This window comes from Rhinoraja longicauda, chromosome 4 (assembly GCF_053455715.1).
Source record: "Rhinoraja longicauda isolate Sanriku21f chromosome 4, sRhiLon1.1, whole genome shotgun sequence".
NCBI lineage: Eukaryota > Metazoa > Chordata > Chondrichthyes > Rajiformes > Arhynchobatidae > Rhinoraja > Rhinoraja longicauda.
The window spans coordinates 75,585,650-75,606,749 of NC_135956.1; the positions used below are offsets into that span (position 1 = coordinate 75,585,650).

At 40.4% G+C, this 21,100-nt stretch overlaps 2 protein-coding genes across 4 annotated transcripts in view; both read right to left on the bottom strand.

Moving 5' to 3' along the window:
- The window catches only part of mybl1 (v-myb avian myeloblastosis viral oncogene homolog-like 1), a 40,174-nt gene extending 30,229 nt beyond the window's left edge, over positions 1-9,945 (bottom strand). The window contains exons 1-4 of the mRNA XM_078398689.1: positions 9,759-9,945; positions 3,584-3,689; positions 3,225-3,296; positions 1,653-1,745 (exon numbers count right to left, since the gene is read on the bottom strand). Of these exons, the coding sequence (XP_078254815.1) occupies positions 1,653-1,745; positions 3,225-3,296; positions 3,584-3,689; positions 9,759-9,778 (291 nt within the window). The 5' untranslated portion in view covers positions 9,779-9,945. The remainder of the gene's footprint in view (positions 1-1,652; positions 1,746-3,224; positions 3,297-3,583; positions 3,690-9,758) is intronic.
- Positions 9,946-17,778: 7,833 nt separating this feature from the next.
- The window catches only part of vcpip1 (valosin containing protein (p97)/p47 complex interacting protein 1), a 33,875-nt gene continuing 30,553 nt past the window's right edge, over positions 17,779-21,100 (bottom strand). Inside the window, exon 4 of one of the 3 annotated variants that reach the window (XM_078398100.1) lies at positions 17,779-19,562. The gene's annotated coding sequence lies outside the window, so the exon portion shown is untranslated. Of the gene's footprint in view, positions 20,655-21,100 lie in introns of all 3 variants that reach the window. The other 2 variants (XM_078398099.1, XM_078398098.1) reach the window with 2 other exon arrangements.

Here is a 21,100-nt window from a genome sequence, read left to right on the forward strand (position 1 = left end):
CCATAAACGCACAAGCCCTCTGTGCGAGAAAGGTTGCTCCTCAGATCCCTTTAAAAGATTTTCCCCTCACCTTTAACCTATGCCCCCATGGTTTTAATCTCCCCTATTCCAGCGAAAAGACGGTGGCCATTCACCTTATCTATGCCCATCGTAATTTTTATAGACCTCTATAAAGATCACCTCTCAGACTCTTATTCAAGGGAAAAAAGACCCAGACTCTCCTTATAACTTAAGCCTTTCAGACCCAGCAAAATCCTCCATAAATCTCCTCTCCACCCATTCCAGTATAATGACATCCTCCCTATTGCAGGGGAACTATAAATTCATACCATTCTCCAAATGTGACTGTACCAAAGTATTACACAGCTGTAATATGATGTCCCAGCTCCTGTACTCAATATCCTGACAGATACAGGCCAAGCGTGCCAAACACCCTTTTCACCATCCTGTCTACCAGTTTCCGCCAAAGCCTGTTGGAACTCCCAGTTGCTGGTGCATGGTTCCTTGAAGGTGGAGTCGCAGATAGATCGTGTTGTCAAAAAGGCTTTTGGCACATTGGCCTTCATCAGTCAGAGTATTGAGCATAGAAGTTGGGAGGTCTTGTTGCAGTTGCATAAGACATTGGTGAGACCACATTTAGAGTATTGTGTTCAGTTCTAGGCACCATATTATAGGAAAGAGTACAGAGAAAATTTACGAGGATGTTGCCAGGACTCGAGGGTCTGAGCTACTGGGAGAGGTTGACTCAACCTCTTCCTTGGAGCGCAGGAGGATGAGGTGTGATCCTATTAGAAACATAGAAAAATAGGTGCAGTAGGCCATTCGGCCCTTCGAGCCAGTGCCACCATTCAATATGATTATGGCTGATCATCTAAAATCAGTACCCCATAGCCCTTGATTCCTTTAGCCCTTGGAGCTAAATCTGACTCTCCCTCTTAGGAATAGATCGGGTAAATGCACAGAGTCTCTTGCCTAGAGTAAGTGATTCGAGGACCAGAGGACATCGGTTCAAGGTGAAGAGGAAAAAAATTAATACGAATCCAAGGGGTAACTTTTTCACACAAAGGATGATGGATGCATGGAACAAGCTGCCAGAGGTGGTAGATGAGGCAGGGACTATCCCAACATTAAAACACAGTTAGATAGGTACATGGATAGGACAGGTTTGGAGGGATATGGACCAAATGCAGGTGGGACTAGTGCAGCTGGAGCATGTTGGTAGGTGTGGGTAAGTTGGGCCAAAGGGCCTATTTCCACACTGTATCACTCTATGACTCCATGGCTTACATTTTATTTTCAAGAGAATTGTTTTGTTGACCTTTTGGAGTGATTGCATTAAGATTACAACATTTGCTATTCGAAACATCTTTACATAGAAAATTAACAAGGCTCACATGAAAAATATGGACAATTACAAGATTCATTCTAGAATTACTTCTACTGTATCAAACTCAAAAGAGTGTGGAGTCACCTTCACAAACACATTATCAATCTCTTTCAGAAAGAAATGAAATACATTTTTTTTTAAAGTTGCTACATGCTAGGCATGGCAATAAATTCACAAAAGATTCTTGGAATCTAAAATAGGCAGATTAACAAATTTGGTACAGTATGAAACACCTGTGGTAGTTTCATGTTCATAATACTCTTACCTTTTGATCTTCCTCCTTAGTCCAAGGTCCTTTTATTAATTCTGGATTCAAGACTTTTTGCCACCGATGCTGGCATTGAACATCTGTTCGATTCTATAATTAATTTTTAATTCTCGATCAGACATTTAAAAATAATTTCATTAACAAAAATAAGTTTTGGGGATTTTATCTGATAATAAATTCAATGAAGCATTAAGGAATTTAATAGCACACAGAAGGACTTGCTATCAGTTACTATCCAATTGGAAAACATTTGACGACTAAAACAGGCTCTGATCCCCCAAGAGATGCAGGCAATATCTTCCAGCCATTTTGGATGTGGAATCAAGAGACCTCTTCTATCCTACCCACAATTCAGACGTTCCACTATCTATATAGGATGCCTAATATCTACTTCTGCCGTTGGTAGCCTTGGAAAACACATGGTTCAGTGGGCCAGAGGCCCATTTCCATGCTCTATGACTATTAACACAATACCCTATCCAACAGCTTCTGATCTACTTTACTACAAGCCATTGCACGGTGAATCCCATTGTTCGAGGATTTACTCAATGCTGCCTCCTACTGCAGCTTCAGCTTCATGTTAATGACCAGAATCAAAATTTTGGTTTGCATTGCTCTTAACATTTACGTGCAAGTGAATAACATTATAAGGGAGCTCTCTAAAGTTTAGCCTATGAAATTTTTTTTCTAAGCAAGAAAGGTTTTTAAAATGCCTCAAAGTTGTTGATAAAATAACAATCTTAAGCATTGAGTGTGCAACTCAGCTCCACTTATGTGGAATTGCCACAAATTGCTGGAAGAAATGTGCTACTCCAAAGGGCCTGTAAAAGCAGAAGTTCACTATCAAACTAAAAGCGAGATTCAAGAAATTACAAAAGTGAATTAGTCAGCATTTAAATTCACCTAAAACATTCAGGATTTGTAATTAATTGCGCCATGGGCAATTAAATTAATGAGATTTAAGATAAGAAGCATCTTTTCTTTCTCCATCTCTCAATCCAGTCTGAGCTTTGCTCTCCCTCTTTCTACAGCGAAATTGAATGTTTCCCACTTAAAATAAATATTATTCCCATTTCTTTCTCACTCCTTCAATCTTATTAATAAAAGGAGATGCCCTGCTTCAGCAAATTTTGCTGTACAAACATCTGCTTGTACAAAGGAATTATACTCCTACTGTGGCAATTTGTTCTTTTAAATTGACGATCAAATTTACATGAGCAACACATTACAATAAATTTAAAAATTCATTGTTATTTGAAAATATAAATTAGGTGCTGTTTCATTTCCCACTTTCTGCAAGCCGAGAAAAAAGCTCAAGTGATTCATCTCCATCCTACTTATTTCAGTAATTAAATGTACCCACTAAAATCACAAAAAATTATTGAACTGAAGATTGCAAAATATAGAAAATATTAAATGAATATCCCCATACTTTTCTTTTGAAAATGTTAGCTACAATAGGACAGAAGCGGTAGCATTCCCTTTAACCAGTGGTTTCACTAATCAGGTTTACATCAAGATTTTCCAAAGTAAAATCACAAATGAACTGTTTGGGGGAAAAAAACTTACGAGAAAATTACTAGCAATGAAATTCCAATCTTCCGTGCCATGTTCTTCTACCAGCTTCTTTAACTTCTCATCCTGATTAATACAAGGGGAAAAGACAATTATCATTAGTAGATGAAAGCTATAAGAATTATGACAGAAACTAGCACAGGAATGATTTTTTTTTTAACGTTGCAAAAGCAAATTAGTATAACTGCAAGAAATTCAAACAAACCAGATTATTACATTAGTACTTCAGCAGTTTATTATTACAATCAAACGAACAATATTATTTTCTGCATAGGTTTAATGATATGAGCTTGATATTGCAGATTACAAGTCAAAAAGCCATGCACATGTTCCATTACACCATTCAGATTTACCTCATCAGGTATCCATTTAACTTTGTTACAGAGCTTCTTTGTACCTTTCTGTTGAGGGATGTCATAATCACGATCTTGGAACAGATGTTCATCATCATCATCTTCACTGTTTCGAAAAGACAGATGTTCATATTATTTTATACCTTGAACTTAATTAGCAGAACCTATAAAATTATGAAAAAAGTGAATACAAAACCAAACTGTACTTGGTTAGCCTCCTTTCCCCAAAACATTTAAAGTAAAAAAATCATAAGAAAAAAAGAAAAGCAAGTCCTTTAGATTTCAGACATGCAGTAAGCAAGCTCAGTATTTTTTTTATCTAAGTCACAAATTTTGCTTCTGGTGTTATTGACAATAACATTATATAGATGTTACCATTCACTTGTAAATATTTTAAGTCACTGATAGCATTTTGCTTTACTTAATCAACAAGTTACCAATATCAAGTCAAATCCTTAAGCATGCAAAATTCAAATAGGAAAAAGAACAATATAAGAATTACACTACTGGTAAAAAGGACACAAAGTTCTGCAGTATCTCAGCAGTCTGGCAGCATCTCTGGAGAACCTGGATAGGTGATGTTTCAGGTCCGGACCCTTCTTCAGACAGATTGTGGTGGAGGAGAAAGCTGGAAGAGAGATTGGGTCAAGACTGGGTGATAGGTGGGTACGGGTGAGGGAGTGGGTTTTGATAGACAGATGGTTGGACAAAGGCCAGAAATGAAAAGACAACACGTGTGAGATAAGGATAGAAGAATTGCAAATTGTGAAAGCGGAGGGAGGAAACAGGTGGACGGGGACGGGGAGGGAGAAGGAGGAAAATGTGTGGAAATCTAGGTAGGGCACAAGGAAGAGAGGTTGAAAAAAACAGGGGGAAAGGATTGTTTGGGGGTTACCCAAAATTGTTAATTCGAGAATTTGTAAATCAGCATCAGCAGTTCCTTGTGGCTTCATTACACTATTGCTACTGGTTTATTACATCACATTTACTGAGATAGTGAAATAGTTTGTGTTGTGTGCAATGGCAAATCATACCATACACAAGCACATCTGGTAGTGCACATAGAGCAAGGAAACGGTGCAGTATATAGTGTTACTGCTAGAGTCCGCATTGACCAGCGATCCCACACACTAACACTATCCCAACACACTAGGGACAATTTACAATTTTACCAAGCCAATTAGCCTACAAACCTGTATGTCTTTGGAGTGTGGGAGGAAACCGGAGCAAACACAAGCATGTCTTGGGGAGATCGTACAATCTCCATATAAACAGCACCAGTAGTCAGGATTGAACCTGGGTCTCTGACACTAAGGCAGCAACTCTACCACTGCGCCACCATGCGGCCTGTTACCATTGGAGAGGTCCATGCATGAGTCTGATAACAGTGTGGAAGAAGCCGTTCTTGCATCTGGTGGTAAATGTGTGCACATTTTTAATATCTTCTGCCCAAAGGGAGAGAATGACCAGGGTGTGAGTGGTCCTTGCTCATGTTTTCTGTTGCGACGCATCCAAATAGAACGCTTTCTATGGTGATCTGCAGAAATTGGCAAGAGTCATTGGACACATGCCTCATTTCGTTAGTCTTCTGAAAAAGTAGAGTCGTTGGTGTGCTTTCTTAGCCACTGTTCGGATCATGACAAAGTGTTGGTGGTATTTATACCTAGGATCAAAAGCTCTTGAATATTTCCACCAACAGCACTAATGCAGACAGATACTGGCTGAAATTTGAGTCATCTATAAATATACAGGTGAGACGGCTGGATGACTGGAGTGGCAAACACGCCTGTATTTAAGAAGGGCTGCAAGGAAAAGTCTGGTAACTATAGGCCAGCGAGTGTGACATCTGTGAAAAGTTACTGGAGAATATTTTGAGGGTTTAGATATACATGCATTTGGATGTACAAGGGCTGATTAGGGATAGTCAGCACAGCTTTGTACGCCAGAACCAATTTCAATCCAACCTCAAATGGAGGATTGCCCATGATAAACTCCAACTTATCACTAACTCATTCATTGAAGCATAAAAGAATGAGCCTTACACTATTCAGATGCAAAACAAAGCCTCTAACCTCAACCTATCCCAACGGCATAATACCAATCCCAAAACGATCCTGGGAAATGAAAACCTATCTTGGGAGCCACCAAGCAGCAAAAGGCAATCACCATCATGAAATGCACCACTGCCATACCTCCAGCATGTTGGGCCAGGATAATGTGAGGAAAGAAATTAGTATAATTCATTATACAGCACAGAAACAGCTCTTCTGCCCAACATGTCCATGTCATGGACTAAGACACTCCATCTATGCTAATCCCACCTGCCCCATATCTCTTTAAACCTTTCCCCTTCAAGAATATTTTAAATGTTGCTATAGTACCTACCTTAACTACTGCCTCTGGTAGCTCATTCCATATACCCACCATCTTCTGAAAAAGTTAACCCCTGGGTTCCTATTAAATCTTTCCCTCTCACATATTAAACCCAAGTTCTCCGGTTCTTGATACCCCTGCTCTAAGTGAAAGACTCTGTGCATTCACCCTACTTATTCCCCTCATGATATTACACACCTCCATATGATCATCCCTCAGCCTCCTGTGCTTAAAGGAATAAAATGCTTGCCTCTGCAACCTTATAGCTCAGGCCCTCGAATCCTGGCAACTTCCTCGGAAATCTTCTCCACAATCTTTTCAACTTAATGACATCCTTCTTATAACATTCCAGCTTAATGACATCCTTTCTAATTATGGTGTTAAAACTATTTTAGTTGCTATATTCTGAGGTAATAGATTTAATGTTGTGAATAAGTATTTTTTAGGTTATGATATAACCTTAGGTATAAGCCAGGAGCTTATCTGCATCAGATCTAGCTGATAATGTCGCTAGATGCAGCCTTTGTTTTGCATTCATCTGCTGGACCTCCCGATCATTGAGGACAAGGTTACGTAGAAACACAGAAAATAGGAAAAGGGTAAATCAATCAACTTTGCAGCCTGCTCCACCATTCAATCTGATCATCGCCAATTGGCATCACCAAGAGGTCCTTCCTCCGATTAATTATATATAATTTGTAAATAGTGTAAAGAGGCACCTCAAAGACTTGAACTAATCCATTAGTTGTGACATTGAAAAGTGATCTACAAAATGTTCCACTTAATACAGTGCTAAATCGGCACCATTGCTGTGGCCCGAGATTGCCATGCTGTGCATGATTCCACCATTGCTCCAGGGTCTCGAGGTCATAATAAAATGTCAATATCTCTCACTCAGATTTCATAAAGTCAACAGGAAACAATCTGTAGATGGGTCTCAACCCAAAATGTCACCCATTCCTTCTCTCCAGAGATGCTGTCTGTCCCACTGAGTTACTCCAGCATTTTGTGTTTATCTTAGGAAGCAACAAAAGTCCAAGAGCATACATATTTTTCATTTGGTTACAAGGCAATTACAACCGAGATAAGGACAATTCTTGCAAGGGAGGTCTACACTTTCTTTTCTAAGGGTCTCCCCTTAATGGGTCCAGAAGCAAACAAAAAATGTAAATATCTCTGTGGTGGTCCAGCCAGGTTATAGCATTCAGTGCGAAGAGGTGCACTACTGCCTTCAGGTTAAAGTGGAGTTAATCCATCGAGGACCTGTCTGATTCTGGAAATTACTAGGTGTTTTCTAGAATCAGCCCTCCAAAGAATCATTCAATGAGATTTTCCCATTGGTCCCCATCACTTGTTTTCTGCACCCTCTTCCACAGCAAACTAGAAAGGAATACTATCTGTCAAACAAAGAACGGGTAGAGGAAAGTGGTGCAAATTGTTACTTAAAAATAACAATTCTGTCAAAGAACAATTATGCCATATGTTCTTTACATATCATTGTTCAACTACCTTTTCTTTACCTACCACAATGACGCTCCATAATTCAAAGATATTCCAGCAGGAACTTGTATTTCCCCCTAGAAATCTCCTACCCCTTACCTTGAACTTTAATCTAATGTTTGTTACTAGAATCTATGAGGAACTGAAGCACTTGTGACAGGTGGATTTCAGCAAGGGGATGTGTGGGTCTATCTATTTTGAATTAAAAAGATAGAGTATTTTTTTGAAAAAATGGTGAGAAGCTAAAACAAAACAAAATAAATCTAGATAGGAAGCTTGATATCCCACTCCACCAGGTTCAGGTACAACTAGTTTCCTACAACTATCAGGTTGTTGAACCGACCTGTACAACCCTAATCCTACCTCAGCAATGGAAGATTATGGATCACATCTTGCACTACATGGATGTATATGGTATGCAGAAACATGGGCAAAAGAATAGCACAACTAGTAGAGTTATGTCTCAATAGTCCAGTGACCCAGGTTAGACGCTACCTCAGGTCCTATCTGTGTGGACCTGTCTCTGTCCATTCTTCCTGTCATTGCAAGAGAGTCCCCCAGATGTGTCAGTTGGTGGGTTAATTGGACATTGAAAATTATTCCAAGGCAGAATCTGGGGGAATTCATGGAAATGTGGGGAGAATAAAATGGGTTATTATTAATATAAATGGATGTTTGATGGCTAGTTTGGATTTGGTGGATTGGAGGCTGTTTCCATGCACCATGACTCCAAAATTGAAGTCAAACTATTCAAGGAATGACTTACAAAGCTCTTTGTATAAAAACAGCAGGTGTCCGTTTCTCCCTTTTCTGCAAATTGCTCTTCATTCCTACCTAAGACCAAGGAAAGTGAATAGAGTATAGAACACTGATCATCTAATTGAATTACAACACGAGGTTTAATAGCTAGTTTATTTTCCAAATTAGAAAAAAATGGATAGCAAGCCAAAAGTGGTGATATAGGGAAATTTTAAGAATACTCTTCAAAATAACAAAAATAATACAGACACAATTGGAAGGGCTAACTAACATCTCCATTCAAAATAGAACTACTGTTATTAACTACTATAGTTAGCTACAAAAATAGAACTATTGTTATTAATTACTGTTTTACAATATTGCACTTAACTACTGGTTGTTAAATTGTTCGAGTGCAGTTAAAGAGTACACCTACATATCAAAAACGTATATAGGAAACTGGACCGTTTTGTTGGTCTTGTCTCATATTCAAATTCATCCAAAGACAAAAACACGGACAAGTTTACTCCGCCGAGTGTATTTTACCATTAATAAACAGCACCTCATTTTTCACTTGGGCAGCTTACAACCCAGCGGTATCAATATTGCTTTCTCTAACTTCAAGTAACCCTTGCTTTCCCTCTCTCCGTCCGTCCCCCACCCGAATTCTCCGACTAGTTTCACTGTCCTCCCGAGTAATTTTACTGATTGTATACCTCGTTGTCACTTTCCCTCCAGCTAACAATAAACCTTTCTACATTTCCTTGATCGCCGTCTGCTTTGATCTATCGTGTTCCCACATTACCCTGCCATATCTCCAGGGTCTCCCTCTCCCCTGTCCTTCAGACCGAAGAAGCGTCTCGACCCGAAAAGTCCACCAATTCCTTCTCTCCAGAGATGCTGCCTGTCCCTCTGAGTTACTCCAGCATTTAGTGTCTACCTGCAGGTCCTTCCTACATATATTTTACTGTCAGCGTCCGATCATTGTTAATAGATCCCTACTATACATCAGAAAGCTAAAAACTGAACTGATTACATCGGTATCACAGCTCTAGCCGATTTAATTTTTTTGGATCAGTTTCACAACGATGTAATGCAACACGCCCAGTCATGCATGATGTGGCAAATGTGGAATGTCCAAGCACATATGGATGACAAGCATCCAAAAATGCTTGAAAGTGTACAGAAGTGCATCTAACCTAATTCGCGGGTCACACTGATGATGCTCTTTGATTTTAGCGGTTCTCCTCGCAACTTTTAATGCACTCGTTAAAAGTGAACACTGGCAACCGACTTGTATCTAAATGCAAACGACCTAATGACAATAATGCAAGTATAATAAATACGGGAAATCAAAAGACGAGTACAAGTTTGGGGTTCCTTTTGACACTTGCCGCCGCCACAGCTTCAGTGTCACCTGTAGCAGACAGCTGGCAACAGGCGCAACTTTCAGCTGGCATAAGATGAAGCGGGGGCTACGGGTTTAGGAGTCGTCCCCAATCGCGGTGTTAAGGGGAGCAGTCGCCGGCTGCGCACTCACTCATTCACTCATTCACTCACTCACCTCCGAGCCCGCTTGGCCATCGTTTAATGAGGATCGCTTTGCCTCTGTGTGGAGAGGCTCGCTCGCTCACTAGCTCACTCCTGCTTTACTCGGGTCACTCACTCCGGGGGAAAGTCGGCGCCTTGTAATCACTCGGCTGCGATGCTGGAGGGAGGACGGGCAGCCAAGGGTCGCACTGTTTGCTGCCTGAGCGCCGGCAGCGGGGCGAGCATGTTCGCAGGCGCCGCAACTCTCACGCTCCGGCTCCGTTTCTATGTCCCGCCAAATCTCGCGCCAGCCTCCGCCAACAGCATTTGAATGTGCGCACGCGTCATGACCGTTCACGGGGCTGGGTGGGGGTGGCTGCAAGCGCGAGTGTGTGTGTGTGTGTGTGTGTGCGAGCGGCGACCGGCAGGGGGCGCGCCCCTGAGCTGCGCCGCGCCGCGATGCATCCTGGTCATTGTAGTCCGCCATTGGCGCTTACAAACGCTTTCGCCTGACCTGTCAGAAACGGCGCGAAATGACCGGTGGCAGCACCATCTTGTGGGCTGCCTGCATAGTGCCCAGTGTTTGAAGACAGTTCCAGACTTTTAGATCCTGTGTGTGTGTGCGCCTCCAGGTTCAGGGACAGTTTCTTCCCAGCTGTTTTCAGGCAACTGAACCACTTTATGAACAACTAGAGAGCGGTCCTGAGCTACCTCATTGGAGACCCTCGGACCATCTTTGTTCGGACTTGACTGGTTTTATCTTGCACTAAATGTTATTCCCTTATCATGTATCTATACAATGTGAACGGCTCGATTGTAATCCTGTATTGTCTTTCGGCTGACTGGTTAGCATGCAACAAAAGCTTTTCATGGTACCTCGGTGCACGTGACAATATACTAAATTGAAACTGAAATCCCTCTGATATATACTAGTGTTGATATTTATCTTTTTTTTGCCTTTCTCATTTTCACTCGTTACGTGATAAATGTTTGGAGTCGTAGTTACAAACAATGCCTGTAGACTGCTTTTGGGATGGAGCTCTTATGCAAATTAATTCCGCGCAATTCTATTCTTATCCTTCCTATCCTTATGTTATAGAAAAGATGTTATGGGAAAGATGTCAAGCTGGAAAGGGTAGGGAGGGTGGTAGTTGTATGGAACAAGCTGCCCGAGGAGATAGTGGAAGCTAGGAATATCTCAACGTTTAAGAAACAGACAGATACATGGATAGGACAGGTTTGGAGGGATATGGACCAAACACAGGCAGGTGGGACTAGCATAGCTGGAATATTTTGGTCGGCGTAGGCAAGTTGAGTCGAAGGGCCTGTTTCAAAGCTGTATTACTCTATCCCCGTGAAATATTTATGCTGTGACACATCACAACCGTTCCACGGCCTTCTCACTTTTTTTCCACTTCCATCCTGAGGAGCAATGACAAATTTGCAGCAATGGGCAATAAACAGCTCGGGGAATTGACTGATGAGGGAACTCTATAAAATGACAAAAAGGCATAGATAGGACCAGGAAGAAAACTTGAATGTTTAGTTTGAGGGAATAGAGGCCAAAAAAACAAGGTGTGCTTGGGAGAAGGCATGAAACCATGATCACTTGCAGATTAAGGGGTGTTAGTTTTGATTAGTCAACAAAAGTGCATATAAAAATGGGCTTGGACATGGGCCAGAACCAGGGGCCACAGTTTAAGAATAAGGGGGAGGCCATTTAGAACAGAGATGAGAAAAAACTTTTTCAGTCAGAGTTGTAAATCTGTGGAATTCACTGCCTTCAAGCCAGCACCACCATTCAATGTGATCATGGCTGATCATTCTCAATCAGTACCCCAATGGCCTACTCCTGCACCTATTGTCTATTGACATGATCTCCACCTTACTATTAGATGAGAGAATGGAGGAAGCAGAAGGAGGTCAAGGTGTAGGAAAAGAGCAGGAAAATAGGTTGAGGCCTAAATTGGATCAACTATGATTATAGGCAGAGCAAGCATGAGGGCAGCACAGTGATAGAGTTGCTGTCTTACAGCGGCAGAGACTCAGGTGTCATCCTGATTATGGGTGCGGTCTGTATGTTCTCCCTGTGACTGGGCTTTCTCTGGGTGCCCTGGTTTCCTCCCACATTCCAAAGATGTACAGGTTTGTAGGTTAATTAGCTTCTGTAAATTGCTCCTCGTGTGTAAGATGTGAAACTGGGATTAGAGAACTAGTGAATTGGTGATCATCGGTCAGTGTGGACTCGGTGGGTCAAAGGGCCTGTTTCCATGCTGTATCTTGAAATTAGCCTAAACTCATCTGACCAGCCTACTCCCGCTTCTCATGTTCCTTACAAGCAACAGGTAATTGGAGATGGTGATATTGTGCATGATTCCTTCCTTGCAGTACCATAAACCCTCTCAATTACAGACCTCTATGTACCAGATTTTGGTCTGAAGCACCTGTTCGTGTTGGTGGTCGGTGCGCAGTGCAGCCAAAAGGTGGCGACGGGGAGAGAGCGAGTAGTAAAACACTCTTGAAGAGTGTTACATTGGGCAGAGGTTTGCAGTGCCTGCCAAAAAGCAAGGTCTTGGGTGTTGGATGCAAATGCAACACGTGCCCACTGCACCTGCATTGCCTTGGCAGTGAGTGCCTCAGTTGCCTGTTAACAGCGCGAGCTCCTGTTGTACCGTCGTCCCACTTCCGCCAGGTTATCCAACAAGATGGCGTCATGTGACGCGCTTCTAGTTGCAGGAATGGAGAGAGCCAGCAGCATGAAGGTGGCGTGTGTACCGGGCCCGTTCCATGGCGCATCACATGTAGGGGCAGGGGCTCTGTGGTTCCTGGGCCTGTTAATACCTGCTGGTTTAACACCCCCTCTGACGCCATGTTTCTTCCCACCCAGCCTTGGGTTAAACATTAATATTTACCATAAATCACTCCATTCTCCTCACCCGACTTGAAACCTCCTTTAACATCACCGGCACAGCCCTATCCTGGTTCAAATCTTACCTCTCTGACAGGCACCAGTTCATCTCCATTAACAACTGTAAATCCCCCACCGCTCCCCTCCCCCAAGGTGTCCCCCAAGGCTCAGTCCTTGGCCCCCTCCTCTTCATCCTCTACCTGTTACCCCTTGGTCAATTAATCCGCCGTCATGGTCTCAACTTCCACTGCTTCGCCGATGATATCCAGCTCCTCATCTCCACCAAGTCAATCTCCACCACCATACACTCTACACTGACAAACTGCATCACTGAAATAAAATCTTGGCTTCAATCAAATTTCCTCAAACTCAACTGCAACAAATCTGAAATCATCATCATTGGTCCAAAAACGCTCACCAAATCCACCCAAAACTTCATCCTCAATATTGATGGTCTCCCAGTATCCACCTCCCCTCACATCCGGAATCTTGGAATCATCTTTAATCAAACCCTCTCCTTCGACAAACACTTCAAACACATCACAAAGACAGCCTTCTTCCACCTCAAAAACATTGCCCGTCTCCGTCCATCCCTCTCCTCCACAGCTGCAGAAACCCTCATCCACGCCTTCATCACCTCCCGTCTGGACTACTGCAACAGCCTCCTCTATGGCGCACCCTCAAAAATCATCAGTAAACTTCAATACATTCAAAACTCCGCTGCCCGTCTACTCACCCACACCCCGATCCGTGACCATATCACCCCCGTCCTTTACAAACTCCACTGGCTCCCCATCCCCCAGAGAATCCAGTACAAAATCCTCCTCATGACCTACAAAGCCCTCCATAACCTGGCCCCATCCTACCTGACTGACCTCCTCCACAGGCACACTCCCACCTGCACCCTCCGCTCTGCTGCTGCCAATCTCCTATCCCCCCCCATCCGGACCAAACTCAGATCCTGGGGGGACAGGGCTTTCTCCATCGCTGCTCCCACCCTATGGAACTCACTACCCCAAACCGTCAGAGACTCCTCCTCACTCACCACATTCAAAACATCACTGAAGTCTCACCTGTTCAGTACTGCCTTCAACCACTGAAGGTCGCCTCACCTTCTGTCTCCTTTCTCTGTTCGTTTACTTATTTATCTATTTATTCACTTCCCTATGTTCTTTAAATCCCTGTAAAGCGTCTTAGAGTGTATGAAAAGCGCTATATAAATGTAATACATTATTATTACATTTACCTAAAATGACAAATGCTGCTTTAGTTCAGTATCTCATCTGAAAGACCATGCATACGGCAGTGTGGCACTTTGTATCACACATAAATCAGCCTGAGCTATGTACTCAAGGTTCCAGAACTAGGCATGAAGAATTGACTTTCTGACCAAGGTGCGTGTGGTGCCTTTGGAAAGTAGCAGCAATTTTGATTATTGCTCATATCTCGAAGCCATGAAATTGGAGTGCAAACTCTGGCAACAGCTGCAAGGGAGTTCCAGATTTAAAGGCGGACCTTGGGTTGTAGGAATATTATGGACAAATGACCAATTAACATAACAGGGGGGTGTAAGGAGGAATTTGGGATTACAAGACAAGGAATGCTGAATGAAGGAGGGTCCAAATTTGGAATATTACTTTCACCGATAAGCACAATATTGCAGCTAGTAGTGCTGCTGCCTCACGCACCAGACCCGGGTTTTATCCTGACTTTGGGTGCTGTTTGTGTGCTGCATGTTGTACCTGTGATCGCATGGTGCACCACTTTCTTCCCATGTCCCAAAGACATGCAGCTTTGTAGGTCAAATTGGCTTCTGTAAATAAAAAACTTTTATATGTGGGGAGTGGGTTAAAAAGTGGGATAACAGAACTAGAGTAAATGAGTTTAGATGGTCAGCGTGGTAGACTCGATGGGCCGAAGGGCCTATTTCCATGCTATATCTTTAAATTAAACATTGAAATGAAGCCTGGATTTTGGATATGTGGAGGAAAATATGACTCACGTGGTCCTAAAATGCAATGAGATATTGAAGGAGCATGGCATGGACATAAATTGAAAGACTTAAGGGAGTGATAACCATCTGTTGGAAGCACTATTTAATAAATCACAAAGATAATCTGATACACCCTCCAAAATGTATCAAGAAAAATAATGCATTGACTTTGAAAGAAATGTCTGGATGTACTATGCCTGTATTCAGGGGAATTTAGAATGAGAGGAGGAGGTGGTCTCATTAAAACAAACAAAATTCTGACAGGGCTCAACATGTTGGATGCAAGGAAGATAATTAGCCCATCTTAGAGCAATGGTGTGTGGAACTATAGTGCACAATGTCAAGATATGGAATGTTGGAGGGTTTTGTGTGTTTGATCTACCCCCTAAATCTGGGTTTGACGTGGGGCCCAGTCACCCTCTTATGGCTCAGATCAGGAGAGCACACAAATAAAATCTTATACCACAGTGGTGTGTTTCTCGAACAAGTCAATTCATTTTAGCCTGACAGATTCTACAGGGAAGCACTCCTGTGCTTTTCTGACTCAAAACACTAACAGCATTTTATATCATTTGCGCTACAGCAGTTACATGCGGATTTTACATTTTTGCAATAATTCACCAGAATTATTTTCTGCTGCAGTTATCTCTAGCTGCCTGACAACTAGGACTTTTCTTCCTGTGCTTAGAAATCCATTCTCCCATTTGCTCTGTAAATGGGTGTCCAAGAGTGACTCTTCGTATCTCACATGTAATGTTATTGCCTTCAGCCCTGTTTACGAACATCCTACAATTCTTCTTTGATCAAGGTAGCTATGCATTGCAATCTAAACATTTCCCATATCTGAGCAAGCCTCTCCTAACATAACCTTTAAATTACCTTCACTATGTTAGCCTCACTTTCCATTTTGCATCTGCAGAATCAATGAAAAAAAAAGTTTCATTTATTATTGTTAAAACTTTAAAATATTCACAAGAGAATGTGGCAAGAATCTGGATAAATGTGAGGTTATCCCACTTTGGTGGCAAGAACAAGAAGGCAGATTATCTGAATGGTGTCAGATTAGGGAAAGGGGAGGTGTAACGAAACCTGGATGTCCTTGTATATCGGTCACAGAAAGCATGCAGATACAGCAGGCAGTGAAGAAAGCAGATGGCATGTTGGCCTTCATAGCAAGATGATTTGAGTATAGGAGCAAGGAGGTCCTACTGCAGTTGTACAGGGCCCTGGTGAGATCACATCTGGAGTATTGTGTGCACTTTTGGTTTTCTAATTTGAGGATATTCTTGCTATTGAGGTTCACCAGGTGAATTCCCGGGATGGCGGGACTGACATATAATGAAAGAATGGGTCGACTGGCCTTGTATTCACTGGAATTTAAAAGGATGAGAGGGGATCTTATACAAACATATAAAATTCTTAAGGGATTGGACAGGCTAGATGCAGGAAAAAGGTTCCCCATGTTGGGGGAGTCCAGAACCAAGGATCACCGTTTAAGAATAAGGGGTAGGCCATTTAGGACTGAGATGAGGAAAAACAGTTTCATCCAGAGAGTTGTGAATCTGTGGAATTCTTTGCCACAGAAGGCAGTGGAGGCCAATTCACTGGATGTTTTCAAGAAAGAGTTAGATTTAGCTCTCAGGGCTAACGGAATCAAGGGATATGGGGGAAAAAGCAGGAATGGGGTACTGATTTTGGATGATCATCCATGATCATATTGAATGGCTCAAAGGGCCGAATGGCCTACTCCTGCACCTATTTTCTATGTTTCCAGGGCAAATGGATAAACTGATAGACATGAAAATATATTGGCTCAGTAATAAATAAGTAAAAGAATCTAAACAAAAGATGGTTTCAAAGAAACAAGAACACTAGGTGGCGCAGCGATGGCAGCCTTGCATACAGCCTGTCTGACTTTTTTGGGTATTTTTAGTGTGTTTTAAAAGTATGTGTTAATGTTCTCTGGTTTGTTTTATGTGGGGGTTGGGGTCGGGGGAAACTTTTTTTTTCAATCTCTTACCTTGCTGGAGATATGATTGCTTTCCGGATCATATCTCCAGTCACTCTGTGGCCTAATATCATGGAGCTGGAGGCCTTACTCGAGACTGACTTTGTTCCCCACTGCGGGACGTGGACTTACCATCAGAGCGTGCAATCCCTTGCCTGGGATCGACGCTCCACTGCCTGTGGACTTCAACATCAAGGAGTTTGCGGTCTCGGGTAGAGCAGTTCAGCAGTCCCCATTCAAGTACACGGGAGAAATTAACTTCTGAGAGATAAATTGAGTTATTTAATTATTTGTTTTTTTATTGTTTATGAATGATGTAAATGGGTGTTTTAATTTTTTTAATTAAGATTATTAAAAAAATAAAATTGCAGTTTCAAATTTTAATAAGTGCCCAGTGTTCTCAATTGTAAACATTTTTTAAAAAAAATCACAAATACTATCCCTGACAATTCTGACAGCTGCAGAGTTGAATGGAGGGCCTCATGAGCTGTCAAGGCCAATCTGGCACTGCAACCAGCTGCTTGCACTGAGTCAGCCCCCATCCTGCACTCAACCGTACCAAAGAGAAAACTATGCTGACAAACATCATTACCCAGGAGCAGACAGTTAGCAATTTCAGGGCAATGGCCCATTATGCAGTCTAAAATACTGTTAACCCCCCCGAGAAGCACAAATGAATGGATTTGATACAACAGGAAAGGACTTTTATTAGGATTTACAAAATAACAAAAAGGACCTAGATGGGATTACTCCAAATGAGAGGATGAGGGGTGACATGCAGATGTTATGGAAGGATAGTAATCAAATAGCATTTTTATTTTTCCTGGAGAATAACAGGTCTGTGGATTGGGAGCCAGCTTGTAAATTCAATATATTACTCGATTTCTTTTACCATGAGCTGGAAATCTTTCTGAAAACAATGTTGAATAAATAAATCTAGTACCTCCAGATTTATATTGCAAACTCTACAATCAAAAAAATATTTAATCTCAATTTAAATGAGCTGTACAAACATAATAAACATAAAAGAAGTGATGTTACTTATGAAATCACTGTTTGGAATGCAAAGATAAATTTTCTCTGCTTGTCACATGTCGAAGTGCAAAAATGTATGCAAAATCATTTGAAATGTTAAAACACTCAGACAATATGCACGGGAAACATATTAATTTATTGCACCTTCAATATATGCTCATAACTCATGCTAATGGCAAGCTGATTGATACTTATAGAATATACTTATTTTTAGCATTCAGGAAAAGAACTCCAAGTACTGTACAAGTCACTTATAGTACTGTACAATATATACTATCATACAGATGTTACATTATAGAGCAATTCATTGCAGATATTTAGTACAGCAACCACAAATATAAACAAACCAAATTTGCTGAACATTTGTCAGTGTCATCCTGTTATCATAAATGTTTCAGAACATTTCTTATCAATCAATTCATTTTCATTTGAACAGGATATTTTCTCCATTAAAAATAAACCATATATACAGTATAGTATCCAAACATGCTCAGGATTACCTTAGCATGTTCTAATAACTGGATGGCAGACACTGCAAACAAAAAAAAGTCCAGCTTTTGTGGGATATTTAACTTCAGGCTTGCTTTGCACAGATTATCTAAATTCTTCAATTTATTCTTTTGGTTATTTGACTCTACAGAATGCCCCACCCAACAATATTCTTCATCAGTTCTGCTATTACTTTTAAAAGGATAAAGTTGAAAATCCCAAGGAAAGATGGCAATGAATTTTAATGTAAATACGTGACAAAGTTGTCTTGCAATCCTCACAAATGATCTAAAAACAAATTCAAAAGCAAATGAATCATTAAGATAGCTTAAAGCCCAAATTGTCGGCATACTGCTCATTTTGAGAAACAGCCACGAAAAAAGCATTCCTGTGAACTTTGAATTTTAATCAAATGTTTGCATTTTTTTTTGTATTCTAAGGATGCAGATGTTCATGAATTGTCTAAAGAACACGAAGTCTTCAAGCATCCTTAAAAATGATTCAATTGCCATTACAATTATGATAAATTAAAGGAAACCCATTTAAAAAGGTTAAGTTAATATCAAGATTAATTGACTATGATACTGGCTATTCAAAGCACAGTTTAAATGAAAGTAGAAATTCACAACTTACGTTCCATAAAGCAAAAATCATCAGTTTCCTCTCGAAAAGTCTTTTTAACATTGAATTATTATGGGTTTGTGAATTCCATTTTTTTTAAAGGCAGACATTTTCTTTCAAGCGTATTATGGTTTGTGTATTTTAATTTCACGCATATGTAATATCTCCCTATATACAGAGTGGCAATATTAGCATTTATATTTCAAAAATCAGAAAATATTTGGTAACTCTTTCATTTCCAATCACGATGTGGTCTTGTTTAAACTATTTAACACACACAGCCACTGCAAAAATCACCTGTTAATACCTACTCTACTTAACTGTAATTAATACTACCATTTTGTTGGTAGTCTTATACACCACAGCATGGCACGTTAAAGTGGAAAAACATTTGCTTTCTGAGAATTTGTATCGCACCGTGGATTATGATGTCCAACATGTTTGCTATTTTGGTATTTTGAGTGAGAATAATGGAAATCTTTTTTTTTTAAGGTGCTGATTTTTCTTAATTTGTAACAACTAAATATTTGTGGTGATATTTTTTGGAACAAAATGAAAGAAGTGAGATAATTCTTATTAAAAAATGAATGAAGCAACTGGAAAATAAACGGTCAATGAATCTGGCACCTTAAAACTCTATAGTTTTATTCTAATGCATTCTAATTTCCAATTCCTGACAGTTGTTGTGAGGGTGGAATGCAAGCTGGTTGTACTTATTGTCCTTTACAACAAAGTGTGATCTCCAGTCTGACACACGATGTGGAATCACATTGCTGGTTGACATCTGTAATTGAAAATAAAAACAACCAACATTTCAGACCTTGTGTGTTTTTTAAAAAAAAGATAAATAAATCGGATTTTTTTTCCCTTTGCTTGGTTTTAAAGTTCAATTTTGGAGAACTACACCAACTATGTAGTATCAAAAAATGATTTGGGCAGGGAATCAAAAAAATGGTAACAAGTTATTGATCCAGTCTTCAAAATTACAGTCTTTCGGTGGAGCTTATTATTTTCTCCAAGATTCAACTTTAGTTCAGCAAGTTTTCCCCAATGCTACTATCTAGAACAAAAACTGAAGGTCTACATCAGTGCAGAATTCTCCAAATTCTAAAACTGAACCCTTGCCCAAGCAGAGATTTACGTGTAGAACCAGTCAATTTCACAGCAATGAGTATACCATCTGCATCCATGGACTCAGTCAAAACAATCTGCATACCAAAGATAAACTAAATACAGGGATCAAATATTTTAACTGTAGGTCATTTTATCATCATTAATTAAATTGCTCTATGTTAATTTCCAAACGGTTTCTGTGATACTTCTATTTTGCAACAACTTAAATAATTAATCATAATAGTTGCTTTTGAGATTGTTTCTGCAAAGTTCTAAACCAAAAGTAAAACACAACTTTTATTACACTAGGTTTTAGTCCCAGTCCCAGCGCTTGAGGCCTAGAAGTGAACAATCTGTCTGCATCCTTCTAAAGAGTGATTATATTTATTTTGCATTAATGAATTGACATCACATTTGGCCTTCAAAACTTCACATTTCAATATTTCATTTCAAGCACAAACATCACCACCAACTCATATTGTTAAAATTCATTTTGAGTGCATCAGGGAAATATATTCTTACGAGACTCACCTCTTATTAAAAGAGGTCTTACTGAGAGCTGCATCAATAACAGAATCCAAGCACAAGCTAACATTAATTTGTGGATTAGTGGGGACAGTAGTAAGGCAGACGTTGTGTGGGTTACCAAGAATAATCTCGGTACGATGCAATGGATAAGGAAAATTAAATCTGATTCTGTCTTTTGAACACGATGAGTTCCTTTTGCCATGGCACGACTCTTGTACAAAGCCAGCTCTGCTTACTTGGATGGAAGTGGGGAGGGGAAAAGGGAAATTAGACAAACAATTAAATTCAATTTAAATTAAATCCAAGATATTTTTTCCCCTTTCCTATTTCTTATTTACTTCTCTATGAAAACAATGTACAAAACATTGGTATTACTCTGTGAGATATCCTTAAAAGAATGTGAAATCTACCAATCCACTGAGATATCCGTAAAAGAATGTGAAAAGTGTAGATCTATCCTTATTTAATTCAACTAACCAAAAGCACAGATTGGCTAGACGACATAGTCCTGAGTTGAGTACTGAATACAATGATTGTTGAATTTTTATTGTTCAGTAAGTGCACCAATTCAGCTACGGAGTTATTAGTTTTGATTTCTTCATCTGCTACTTTATACCCTGTCTCCAATCCTCAGGACAACCACAGAGACCACATAATCTCAAAGTTTAATCACAAGTTTTT